Source organism: Drosophila novamexicana, unplaced genomic scaffold (assembly GCF_003285875.2).
Source record: "Drosophila novamexicana strain 15010-1031.04,08,12 unplaced genomic scaffold, DnovRS2.1 tig00000689-arrow-pilon, whole genome shotgun sequence".
Lineage (NCBI taxonomy): Eukaryota > Metazoa > Arthropoda > Insecta > Diptera > Drosophilidae > Drosophila > Drosophila novamexicana.
Window position 1 is genome coordinate 1,690,837 of NW_020824818.1, and position 12,861 is coordinate 1,703,697.

A 12,861-nucleotide genomic window follows, 5' to 3' on the forward strand; every position below is an offset into this window, starting at 1 on the left:
CCTTGACTTTTAAATGATATATAGTTGAAGACGAAAAATGAGTACATAATATTTGAAATACAAATTTAAAAATTGTCTGGTATAAAAGAATCTATAAAACAAGCTATCTCTTGCTCAGAGTAATCTCTTAACTCACATAGTCTAGACGTATTTATTTAAAGTGATTATAGATGCTGCTTTCGTGTATTTGTTACGTAGATTCACCCTAGTTTATGCTGCCCTTTGTAACCATTGTAATATGTACAGGGTATGTGTCAGCGTTTGTTTATATAAGCTCTGTTTAAATATAAATTCCTTTTTTCTGCACAACAATAAACAATCAAGTCAAATCTTGTGTAAATCTCTTTTCCAATTATTAGTTTTACTTTTGAATAATCTTACAAAGAAAATCACTTGAAATTCAGTCAACTTTTCAAGCACCTGCCAGTTATCTGGTAAATAAATCAAATAACTCGAAAGCACTTTGCCATTGCGTATAAATTTTATTCTGGCCAAACAAAATACAATTTGCTGCCGTTATATAAAACTAAGTGAAAAGACAAATTTTAAATAAATTGCAAACAAATGGTCTGATTCAATTTCAAAAGCAACAACAACAACTGCATCTATAAGAGGCAAATAAAATAAGCTGCAACTTTGCAGTGACCGCAAAACACTTGACATGCTCAGATGCTGTCCAATATAAATGCAACAACTTTGGACGGACATCCGAAGAGAAAGGATGAAAGGCACCTCAGTCAGTGTGTGTGTGTCTGTGTTAGCTTGCCGCACCGGTGTGATACTGTGTGTTTCCGATGGGACGATAAAACAACTGAGCAAAGCAGCCCGCATATAGAAAATGACAATAAATATTCTACATGGAAGCTTTTTATACCCTGTACATGAAACAACAATGCCAGAGGGTAATTTGAGACGTTTGTTCGTGTATGACTGCTTCCATATTATAATTAATATGACGACTAGATTCTTACTCTCTTTCTCCCTCTAGTTCTCTTGTAAATGTAAATAAATATACAATAATTTATTAAAACATAACATACATTTTTGAAAATCGCATAGAACGGCGATTTTCAAAAAGCAGTTAAGAATACTCTGCGATATGGTAATTTTGTGAGAAAGTCTGCAAATTGTGTACCGTCTATCCCATGAGATAGTATTTAACATTCAAAGGAAATCAATATGGAAATATGATTAGAAACGATGTCTATAAATTATTGTGAGAGGGATAATATCGAAGATCCTTGTAAAAAGTACATACAATAATTATTTTCGAATATATTTCAGTATTTTTTTTTTTGCTTAGTAAAAATATATCAAATGGAAAATACACAGCAATCCAATTGACGAGTAAATGTGCGCGTTAAGCTTAGAGAAAATCAATTTCCAATTTGCCAGACTAAATTGACCAGTTTTCCACTACGGAAATGCGTTTAGGAGTTTTTCTGTGGCACCTTCACAATCACGCTCTTGACTTCCGTGTAGTTGGAGAGCGCATATTCGCCGTTCTCACGTCCATGACCGGACATCTTGTAGCCACCGAAGGGAGCCTGAGCGGCCAGGGCGTTGTAGGTATTGACCCAGACGGTTCCGGCGCGCAGACCGCCCACAATATAGTTGGCCTTGTCCAGATCCTTGGTAAAGACGGCTGCGGCCAGGCCGTAGTCGGAGTTATTGGCACGCTCGATGACTTCGTCAAGTTTCTTGAAGCGGATAAGCTGCTGTACGGGACCAAAAATCTCCTCGCGCGCAATGGTCATGTTGTCCTGGACATCGGCAAAGACCGTGGGTTGCACAAAGTAGCCGGGCAGACCCTGGGGTCGGTTACCGCCGGCTACCAGCTTGGCGCCCTGCTGTTTGCCAGTCTGTATGAGACCAAGAATCTTTTCCATTTGCTCCTGATTGACCTGCGGACCCTGTTCGGTGCTCAAGTCGAAGGGGTTGCCCACGGTGCGCTTCTTGGCACGCTCCGCACTGCGTTCCACAAACTCGTCGTAGATCTTGTCCTCGACAAAGGTGCGCGAGCCGGCACAGCAGCACTGACCCATATTGAAGAAGAGTCCAAAATGCGCCGTCTCCACGGCATAGTCCAAGTCCGAGTCGGCCAGAATAATGTTGGGCGATTTGCCGCCCAGCTCGAGGGTAACACGCTTCAGATTGGTGTTGCCCGAGGCCAGCTGAATCAGCTTGCCCACGTCTGTGGAGCCCGTGAAGGCGACCTTATCGACATCACTGTGATTGGCCAAAGCGGCGCCAGCGTCACCAAAACCGGGCACCACATTCACAACACCCTCGGGGAAGCCAGCTTCCTTAACCAGCTGTGCGATGTACAGGGCCGTAAGACTGGTTTGCTCGGCGGGCTTCAGCACAATTGTGTTGCCGGTGGCCAAGGCGGGACCTAGTTTCCAGGCCATCATTAAAATAGGGAAGTTCCAGGGTATAATTTGGCCGCAGACGCCGACAGGCTCGTGGCGTGTGTAGGTGAAGAAATCACCGTCCATGGGAATCGTTTTGCCATGATTCTTGTCCGCCCAGCCGGCAAAGTAGCGCAGATTCTTAATGGCCGTGGGCAAATCCACATTGTAGGCCATGCTATAGGGCTTGCCATTGTCCAGGGTTTCCAGACTCTAAATGAAAATATAGGCAAGGTGATTAGAAAGGCAGCGCAGTTTCTTAACTCCGAGCACTTACAGCTAGATAGACCTGGTCACGCTCTATCAGATCAGCGAGACGGTAGAGCAGACGACCACGATCCGAAGCATCCATGCGACGCCAGGGCGAGCCCAGTCTTTAACATAAAAAGTAATAATATGCAATGATTAGATTAGTTAGCTAATGCATTAAATTAAAGACACTCACTTGAATGCCTGGCGAGCTGCCTTAACGGCTATGTCAATGTCCTCCTTGCCGCCGGCTTGAATCTCGGCTATTTTCTGTTCGGTGGTTGGGTTGATGGTGCCAAAGGTTTTGCCTGTTTTGCTCTTGTGCCACTCATTGTTGATGAACAGCTGCAGGAAATCAGTAAAATTATTATTAGTTGCCAAATGCTTTTCCTTAGAATCACAAAGTCATTAAGTCATTATTTTATGCCCTACACCCATTGTAAATACGTAACAAATGGTATAATAATTTGTTGCAATTGTTTGTTGTCGTGCTTTCGTTTGCACTAACACCGCGAAGTTTATTTTTAAACAATTCTTCCTTTTCCTAAAAATCTATAAATAGTAAATTTTTTTAACCTGGTTCAGCCAGAATTTAATTTCAAATTATATTTGTATTTTTTAAGTATTGTTTACCTTCACGCACTCCCCTCGTTGATACATAAATACATTTAGCTTTTAAAATTTGCAGGAAGGGTATTTAAGGGCAATGTGTAGCTTTTGTTAGGGTATCTGATCGGCAGTCCTTTTCGTTGTTTACAGATTGTGTTTGATAAGCCGTTCCCTGTTTTGCACACAATTTGATAAGCACTTGATGTAAACCTCTTGTTGTTGCTTGAACAGTAATTAACCGCAAATAGCTGATTATCCGATATGTTGTAATTTAGCTAATATCTAATTAGGAGACTTGCGCCATATATATGCAATATATGTGACCCAGCCATGCATATGTATGTATATGCGCGCATATCACACACAATCACATAAATACATATATGTATATAAACGTCAGGCTGACGAGCTTGCCCATTTGTTTACCAATCAAACTCATCATGAGTTGGCGAATTGAAACATCAAGAAAACTTTCCGCCAGACAAGCCCAGCTACTGTAGAATTGTAGAACGACACGTGCGTGGGAGCTGTCTAGGTACCCCCGATTAGCTAGTTAGCGGTACCACCAAAAATAGCAGCATTACCAATAGCCTCTTATCTATATGCCCTTGCAAAAAACTTTATAATTTAAGACACGAAATATTTAACGCATTCATCGACTCTGATGCCATGAGGCTTAGAAGCGGCATACATATATATGTATATATACATATATACATTTTTGTATTTCAATTTTTGCGATTTTTTTTTTGTTTAGAACCAGTCGAAACTGGCTTGATTAGTGTAAATTATTTAAGAGCAAAAACTTTCCTAAACAGTAAGTCGAGACTGGGTTTGGGCAGGGTATTATGTAAAACATCAGTTTACTTTATGTAAAATGTTAATCGGCAAACTACACTTTAGTTCGCGTGGAGGAAAGAAACAAACATGCAATTATTAGTTCCATTATTTTTATATATATGGGGTTTATTAAATGATAACGGAAAGTGCAGGAGGTATGCGCTCTATATATGTTCACTATCTTTTAGTTAGTATTAAATAGATTAATTGACAGGTACATTCAATAATAAACACACAAACATATTGAATCTCAATGCATATAAAAAGTGTCTTATCAGTGGGCTTTATAAATGGAACTTCATAAATGTACAAGAGCACATCATAATGTACAAACATTTCTGCAACTATTTGTTTATGTATGAATTTATTCATGGAAGAATAACAGAAAAGCATGTTTGTTCCTATAAAGTTTATGTTTGCATTGTTTGCATGAAATTCAATTTAGATTTAAGCTAAATTTGTATGCAGACATGTTTGTGTGAAACAAAAGCTCAGCAAATTTGAACAATTCTACAAAGCAACAGCGTTTGATAAAGAGAGAAGGCGCTGCTCTGTTGACGCTGCTGCGGCAAAGAGAGCCGCGGTGTGATATAACGAGAGAGTGAGCAAGCAACAACAATAACAACAGCCGGGTGTAAATAACAAAAACTTTTTTTCGTTGCTGTGCTTTAGCCTATTCGCCGGTCTGCGTATGCTCCCGTTTGTCGTCCGGTTATTTTCCTATCGTTGTATGGCAGGCGTATATGCACATACATTCAAATATTTATCTTGTTGAACATTTGAGCGCCTGTATCCAGTTAATTCCAACCACAGTTATAAGAAATCAACTCAATTTCGCATTCAGTGCTTCTCCTTTGTTATTGCTACTTGCACTACTCGCAAACTTTCTGTACGTGTGCGTTTTTTCTAAGTAGTGGCACATGTGCATACATATGTACATATGCTGAAAGCTAAAGGGCAGCTGCGCTGTCAAGGTCAAGCAAAAGAGACGGCGAAAACTTGCAGCGTTGTTTATAAAATATAATCAAGATTGGCATCAATGTACATACACGTAAGAACCTTTGCATGCATATACAGACATATATATATATATATATATATATATATATATATATATATATATATATTATCTTGTTGTTTTGATAACATTATACGTACACATACCTTAATACATATATACATGTAATACGCATGCATGTGTGTGTATACTTACGCCAGTGTAGAGCACATCTGGAGTTGTCTGTGGCTGTGGCATTGCCGAGTAGGCAGCAGCAGCGGCCAAATTTTTGCATTCTGCACGCAACAATGCGCTCTTCCTCAAAACCCGCAACATTATGTATTATATGTTATTATTGGAATTTACAAAGCACAAGAGACAGCAGCTTTCGCACAAATCTGGAAGAAGACGCGTGTTAATTGTGCGGCGGTCGACTTAGAACTGAACGACTGGCGCCGCGGCGCTTAAGGCGAAAACTACGACGAATATTTTAAGAGACAGCGTGCCGCTCACACAAATCGCCGGCTCTCTTCAGCTTATCAAATGAAAACACATACATACATACAGCCGCTTGTGAGCGCGTTAGAGCAAATGTTGGTGAGCAATATGAAAACAGCTGCTGATCAGCAAATTCATGCTCAATTGTCACTCAACAATTTTGAGCAGCGCTTGCTGGCATACATTGAGTGATTATTATGGCATACATGTGCTGCAAACAAAAACAAAACATGTAAATTGGACAAAATTCAATATAAATCGTTGCAGTAAAATATAAAGATGTACGCATAAATATATGTATGTACATATACATCCATTTGTATGTGCAATTGAATTGTTGACTCTTGCGTTTGCCGGCAACGACAACGCCTTCAAATAATTTGTCAACTGGGATAACAAAGCTCTTTGCAAATTGAATGCAGGGAGAACGGGCGTTGTCAAAAGCTATGGCAGTGTGAGTGAGACAGATCACACTAAGGGGAATGCTAAGAGAAGCTCTTTACAGTTGTTGCAAGATAACAATAGCAAAACAAATGGACAAACATAAATAAAATTAGGATTTTTGGAAGCTAAAAATTGGGGGAAAATATTCGAAATAATTTGTTTAGAGTTTATAGAATATTTTATAGATATTACTTAAGAAGCTTTCGTTTGCTTTAAAGCTTCTTTAAGTTTCTTTTGCTCCAAAAACAGCCAAAGTTTAATGTGTATTCCATCTAAAAAAAGTGTCTTTAAAAATAATGAAAAAAATGAAATGACCAACTAATGTGTAAATAGATTGCTTGAAGCATAAAAGATTGCGAAAAGTGTGACCAGACCTGTAACTAATTAACATCACATATTTATGACACATACGCAGCGTAGCCCAAATCAGGGCTCGCAAAAGCAATCACAAGAACTAATTTGATGCCAAAATAAATGAAACAAAGTTTTTGTGGTGTACGCAAACTTGTGTTTTCCTTTCATTTTATTTATTTGGAGCCGAGTCGATAGCCGACCGTTGTGTCATGGTCAATTAAATTACCATAATCAAACGGCCTCGATAAACTTTAATGGCAATTGTTGTGCGTCGGGTGCCATTTGTTGGTGCTACTTATTGCCATTGCTGTTGCCGCCAGCTCTTGACGGTGGCACGAAATATTGAATTTATCCAATACAAACAATTTGACATTAAGACTATATGCGCATATGGGGGGTGGGACGCAGAAAGCAGGATGTCAGCGAGTTTAATGCGAACTGGGCGGGTTTATTTATGGGGCCAGCTTCACTTGTCCTGGGTTATAAATGTGAAATTAAATTTAAAATAAATTGTTGGAAATTACGTTAATTGAATTTGATTATATCTTGCGAGAGTCGGAAATTCAATTCGATTTCTGACGGATGCGGCGACATTGTGGCACGAATTATCCAGGTGGAGATTGGCTGATTGAAAAGTATATATATGTAGGGTATTTGCGTGAATTTCAGCAGTATGCACAACATACCTTCTATATAGAATTGAAACTTTGGTGATTTTTTAGGTAAAAGTTAGATTCAAGGAGTAAAAGAATTTATATTTTTTTTCAACTAATGATATTTCTCTAAGTAAAATTTCAGCTAATTTATCTTAAATACGTTTTTTCAAATTTATATAACTAAAAAGTTATATGTAGGGCAGCAAAAGGTATATGTATGCGCATTGAAAGCATCTATGTTTAATATGTGGCAAAGAAAAAAGGATAAGAAAAAGAAAACATCAAAAAGGTCAGCAGAAAAGTCGAAATGTATGCAAATGGCTTATAGCTGGATTTGCTTACACTTAGCTCGTCCTTGTGCTTTTCCGTCCTGTGCGTTTTTTTATCACTTACTGTTTAAGAGAAAAACCCCAACCGAACCGAATTGGGTTTGGTAGAATTTTATGTGGCTCGATTTAATGGCTAAAGCGAAAGGGTCAAGCAAACACACACACACACACACACACACACACACACACACACACACACACACACACACACACACACACACACACACACACACACACACACACACACACACACACACACACACACACACACACACACACACACACACACACACACACACACACACACACACACACACACACCACACACACACACACACACACACACACACACACACACACACACACACACACACACACACACACACACACACACACACACACACACACACACACACAAACGCATAGTGTGACAGAGAGTTATGGCAATGGTAATTTGTAGAGTTATTATGGCAGTTTGCATGGGCTAACGGGGCGTATGCGTAGTGCAGCTAATTTCTATGCAAATCCATTTAAATTTATCTGCCCCTCTTCTTGCCACTCGTTGCAGATATGAAACCTATAAGGCAACACTCAAGAAAATACCCGCAACGCGCCTCTCACGTCTGACCGAAGCCCTGGCCAATTATGATCCGGTGCTCAACGAGTATTTCTTCGATCGTCATCCCGGAGTCTTTACGCAAATACTCAATTATTACAGGTGAGGCAAGCAATTAAAAACTAATTAATTATTTATTATGTCACATTTAGCATCTAATGAATCCCTTCAACGCATGTGCATGCAGTAATTCTTTAAACTTCTTTCTTTTTGTTTTTAAACTCCTTGATTTTTATTGAATTTTAAATATAATTATTCGCAAGCCAACCCTAGATCTGTGTCCACTTTATACTATCTGTCTATCTGTTTGTATGCCAAAATGAAAGGGCGCAGATGTGATACGATAGACTTTTGGATTAATTGCATTTTCTTCGGATATCTAAGCCAAAGTTCTTATAGTTGAATCTGCAAAATGTTACCATAAAATCACAATCAACAAGAAACCTTTCCAATTTCCCATTTAAAACTGCCAACTTTTCAGCTCTGCCTCAGAACAAATGATTACATCTCTACAACTATAGATACCTTGGGAGCAATTTAATTAGTATATTAGCCAGAGTAATTAATCTTTGGCTATTCTTTCATGTTACCTTAGACACAAAAAAGAAGCAAGCTTCAATTTTAATTATGTACCTCAAGCTAAATACAAGCAGTCATAAATCTCAACTTTTTGGCGGTAAAGTTTATTAAAATTTTGGCACTTTTTTGTTAAAAAGGCAGCGCTCATTAGTTGGCAAAGATAAATTGAAAGTTAGCTAGATTTTCTATCTCGCTTTCTTGATAACTTGACTTATTCAAGATTAATGACAGGGTTTTTCCCCGCCGCCCCCTCGCACTGCACCCCACCTGCAGCAAGTGCAAATAAAGTTGTTGAAAGTAACTCAGCCTCATTACCATCTATGTTCCTTGCTATACATATATATAAGTATATATATATATATCTAAGGGGTATGTCAACTACTGGGGTGACTAGCCAGAGGGGCATGGGCAACAGTTTTTCCAACTCAATTAACTGAAACTCGGCAAAATACCATCGAAGAAGCAACAACAAAGCGTTGCACTCCATGCAAAAATAGAAGCAACAAAATTAAAATGAAGGTCCCTTACTTTAACATGCATATATAAATATTTATATATATAGACCACGGTTGAGCAATCAAATTATGTACACGCCAGAAGCTTTTTGCAATTTATAAACCAATTTACGTATTTTTCTTCCTTCCTTCCGCAAAATGGAACTAAGGCACAAGCAAAGTTGTGCTTAGAAATTAATATTTGCAAATAGAACCAGAGTTAGTAGATGTATGTATTTAACATACTTTACATACTTGCATAGCCATCAAATCTCGATTTGACCTTTAGCTGTATTCTACATTTAAATTTGATTCATTTGTGCAAATGCGAATTTGTTGTCTTTCTATGCGCTTCTCAGGCAAATAGTTTTATATTACATTTTCTAAAAACCATAAACCATAGTGAGAGATCTTCCTAGACTTCAAAGTTTTGTGAGGAATATAAATTATTTTATAGAGTAGCTAAGTGGAGATGCTTTATAAAGTACGAAAAGGTCTTTCAATTGCGCTATCCATTTAATTAAAAAGGTGCACTGCAGTCTGACAGATCACATAGTTTGCCGGGGTGGGCCGTATATGGGCATACGTAAAATGGGCGTGCCTGAAGGATGATGCGATGCGCATAATAAAACCCGCAATGTCCGCATGTCCACCCGCATTCATAATGGCCTTGAGCATTCGCTTGGGCCGTAGCTCGGGTTTTAGCTTAATTTTTTTCTTCCCCTCTTTTTTTGTGTTTTTTTTTTTGGTGTGCAGCATTCACCGTTCAACATTCGGGGCACGAAATGATTTGGAGCTGGCAAAAAGCATCGCAACAAAAGGTTGCAAAGAAAAGTTGCATAAAATATGCACAAAAAGGACAGTCTGGATGCACATGTGGCGGACACATGTCGCATATGGCCGTCAGCCAGAGCATGGAAAAAAAATATAAAATAAAACAAGGCGAGGCGAGGCGAGGCGAGGCAAGAGCTACGATTACTTTTATTTCGAATAGTCGCTGCACTCGGTCCACTCGGCCGACAACGGCTGTCCAGTAGCTGATATGGTATTACAAGTTGGCCAGTAGCTGCGGACAAGCGCCTGTCCCTGGTTGCCCGCCAGCCCCGCCATTATTCATCATGCCTCACGCACGTGCAACCATTTGCAGCAATTTGCACACGAAAAACAAAAGAGTTCTTTTTTTTCTTTGTTTTTGTTGCACCTGCAGAGGTCATAATGAAACAATTGGGGGTTTCGGCAAGATGATGGGGCGGAGAGCACACATGCGGTTCTCAGGCATGAATTTATCCGACTTGCATATGCATGGGATATGCAAAAGTTTCATTAGTTTCGCAATCCTCTCAAGATTTTTTATTGAATATTTTGAATTAGAATTAGTTGGAATATTAACTGTAATGTATATTTTTAATCAGAATTGGTATGAACATTGTAAGTCTTTAATATTGTGAAATAATAAGAGTTTACTATTAGATTAGTTAAACAATATTTCTATCTTAAGATATATATTTTAGATGTTAATACATTTTTAAAACAAATAGTTTTATAAAAATTCTTTCATTACCCTAATTTGACATTTACGGCAATTTAAACAAATATGAAATTAATTTGATTATATTTATATTCATTCTTCTTTTGTGGAATATGGAATATATGAATTTTCAAAAATTCCATATATTTTTTTACATTATAAACTATATTTTGTTTAATGTTTTTGAAAATAATAATTATAAATATAACATATTGCATTGATAAAAACTAAATCATGAAAATATATTTTAATATATATATATATATTCAACGAACTTTGTTATATTCATTTATTTTCAGAACTGGTAAGCTGCATTATCCGACAGACGTCTGTGGCCCTCTGTTTGAGGAGGAGCTAGAGTTCTGGGGACTCGATTCGAATCAGGTAGAACCATGCTGCTGGTCAACTTATAGCATACATCGCGATACGCAAGTGAGTAGCCGAGCCAAATGTCAAGGAATAGATCTTTAAACAATCAAGAGCTGCCTATTATATTGCAGAACACCTTAGCTATATTAGATAAACTAGATATTGAAAATGAGAAACCCACGGAGGAGCAAATAGCACGTCTGTTTGGCTTCGAGGAGGCTTTAAGCAACGGCGAGCTTAACTGTTGGCAACGTCTAAAGCCCAAAATTTGGGCCATGTTCGATGAGCCGTCGAGCTCAACGGGCGCCAAGGTGAAGCTTTAGATGAACAACTTAACAACAGATAACTATAACTATATCATGTTTGCAGTTTGTTGCTGGCATGTCGGTATTCTTTATATTTGTTTCTGTGATATCATTCTGCCTGAAAACCCATCCCGGTTTTCGCGTGGACCTGCCCACCAGCTACAGCGCCGGCCTGCCTGCGTCTGGCCATGATCCCCTGGCGCCGCCCATACCTCAGCAGCCGGTGCAACAGTCGCAGTCGCAGCCGCATCAGCATTCGCAGCAGCAGTATCAATACCATCAGCATAGCATAACGCCACCTAGCGGCAGCATTGGTCCCACATTTCGTGTCACGAACTACACGAGCTACAGTAGCGGCAACTTGAGCGCTGCACAGGCCACGCCCATTGCCACCATAAAAGGCCAACAGCAACGGCAGCGTCTGAAACGTGACCTAAACACGAGCAGCCTGAACGAGTTCCTCGAGGAGAAGCTACTCGGTCAGAATGGACGCAGGCAGCACGGCTGGATCGAGACCTACGGCCAGCCGCACAAGGCCTTCTTCTATGTGGAGCTCGTATGCAATGTGTGGTTCTTCATCGAGGTTGTCATCAGGCTTATTGTGAGTACACTTCGACCCTATATATATATATATATAAATGTATGCATATTTATATACTCCCAACTCTCGCCAGGTTTCACCCAATCTGTGGCAGTTCATTAAATCTCCCGTTAACATTATTGACTTTACGGCCACTTTGAGCTTCTATACGGATGTCATGCAGCGCATGGGCGAGTATACGGGCCTGCTGGAGGCATTTTCCATAGTGCGCATAATGCGTCTTTTTAAGCTGACACGTCACTCGCCAGGACTACGCATCCTTATACACACGTTCAAGGCTTCGGCCAAGGAATTGACTCTGCTCGTGTTCTTCCTCGTGCTCGGCATCGTCTTCTTTGCCAGTTTGGCCTATTATGCGGAAAAGTTGCAGGTAAGTTCTGCAGCTAGCAAAATTTACAAAATTTACATTAATTCAGCATAGCCTAGATATAGATATAGATTTGGGTTAATTTTAAACTTTCGCTATTAATTTTCAAGTATTTATTTCTTCACTCAAAAAATGTCCTTACTAGCCAGACAGAAATTATATATATCCTTTGTATTTTAAATTCACACATTTTCATTGCATTTCTCACGTGCCTGCTCTGCCTCTTATAGGCCATTTTCCTTGGTGTATTGTACTGTTGTTTTACAGAATCCAATGCCCCCAAATGTATACTACATAATTCTGATTGAACATGTGCTGTGGGAACATTGCGGGAAGAATTCGCTAGATACGTTTATTGGTTTGATGACTATTGAAATACTCTGTCATATTTGAATCACCATTTCGAGTTACTTAACATTTAAATAACATAGATAAAATCGTTAACATAACGCAGACATTTTGTTAACAACCGCTGTAAAAAAAATTATTTCATTTCTTAGATCTAACAATATAAATTAAATGCACTTACAACTAGACGCTCTATAGCTCTAATTTTTTGAACCATTCTATTGCTTCTATCCGATTTTTCTAAAATGTATCTTCTATTTAATATAC

The 12,861-nt window shown here is 38.9% G+C and overlaps 2 protein-coding genes across 2 annotated transcripts in view; one reads left to right on the plus strand and one right to left on the minus strand.

Moving 5' to 3' along the window:
• The window catches only part of LOC115762991 (potassium voltage-gated channel protein Shaw), an 89,797-nt gene that overhangs the window by 24,785 nt on the left and 52,151 nt on the right, over positions 1-12,861 (plus strand). Inside the window, exons 3-7 of the mRNA XM_030705377.1 lie at positions 7,956-8,105; positions 10,904-11,036; positions 11,105-11,284; positions 11,343-11,879; positions 11,953-12,249. Coding sequence (XP_030561237.1) covers positions 7,956-8,105; positions 10,904-11,036; positions 11,105-11,284; positions 11,343-11,879; positions 11,953-12,249 — 1,297 coding nt within the window. The remainder of the gene's footprint in view (positions 1-7,955; positions 8,106-10,903; positions 11,037-11,104; positions 11,285-11,342; positions 11,880-11,952; positions 12,250-12,861) is intronic.
• On the minus strand, positions 1,277-5,527 carry LOC115762992 (aldehyde dehydrogenase, mitochondrial). The gene is made up of 4 exons (XM_030705378.1): positions 5,323-5,527; positions 2,857-3,005; positions 2,689-2,785; positions 1,277-2,624 (listed from the first exon to the last, which is right to left on the minus strand). Exons 1-4 carry the CDS (start codon positions 5,440-5,442, stop codon positions 1,431-1,433), a joined length of 1,560 nt encoding a protein of 519 aa, XP_030561238.1. The 5' UTR covers positions 5,443-5,527; the 3' UTR covers positions 1,277-1,430.

Coding starts and splice junctions, on each gene's coding strand:
- LOC115762992 (XM_030705378.1), bottom strand. CDS start 5,442: ATGTTGCGGGTTTTGAGGAAGAGCGCATTGTTGCGTGCAGAATGCAAA. Junction 3,006..5,322: donor CAGATGTGCTCTACACTGGC/GTAAGTATACAC, acceptor GATTTCCTGCAG/CTGTTCATCAACAATGAGTG. Junction 2,786..2,856: donor GCAGCTCGCCAGGCATTCAA/GTGAGTGTCTTT, acceptor TTTATGTTAAAG/ACTGGGCTCGCCCTGGCGTC.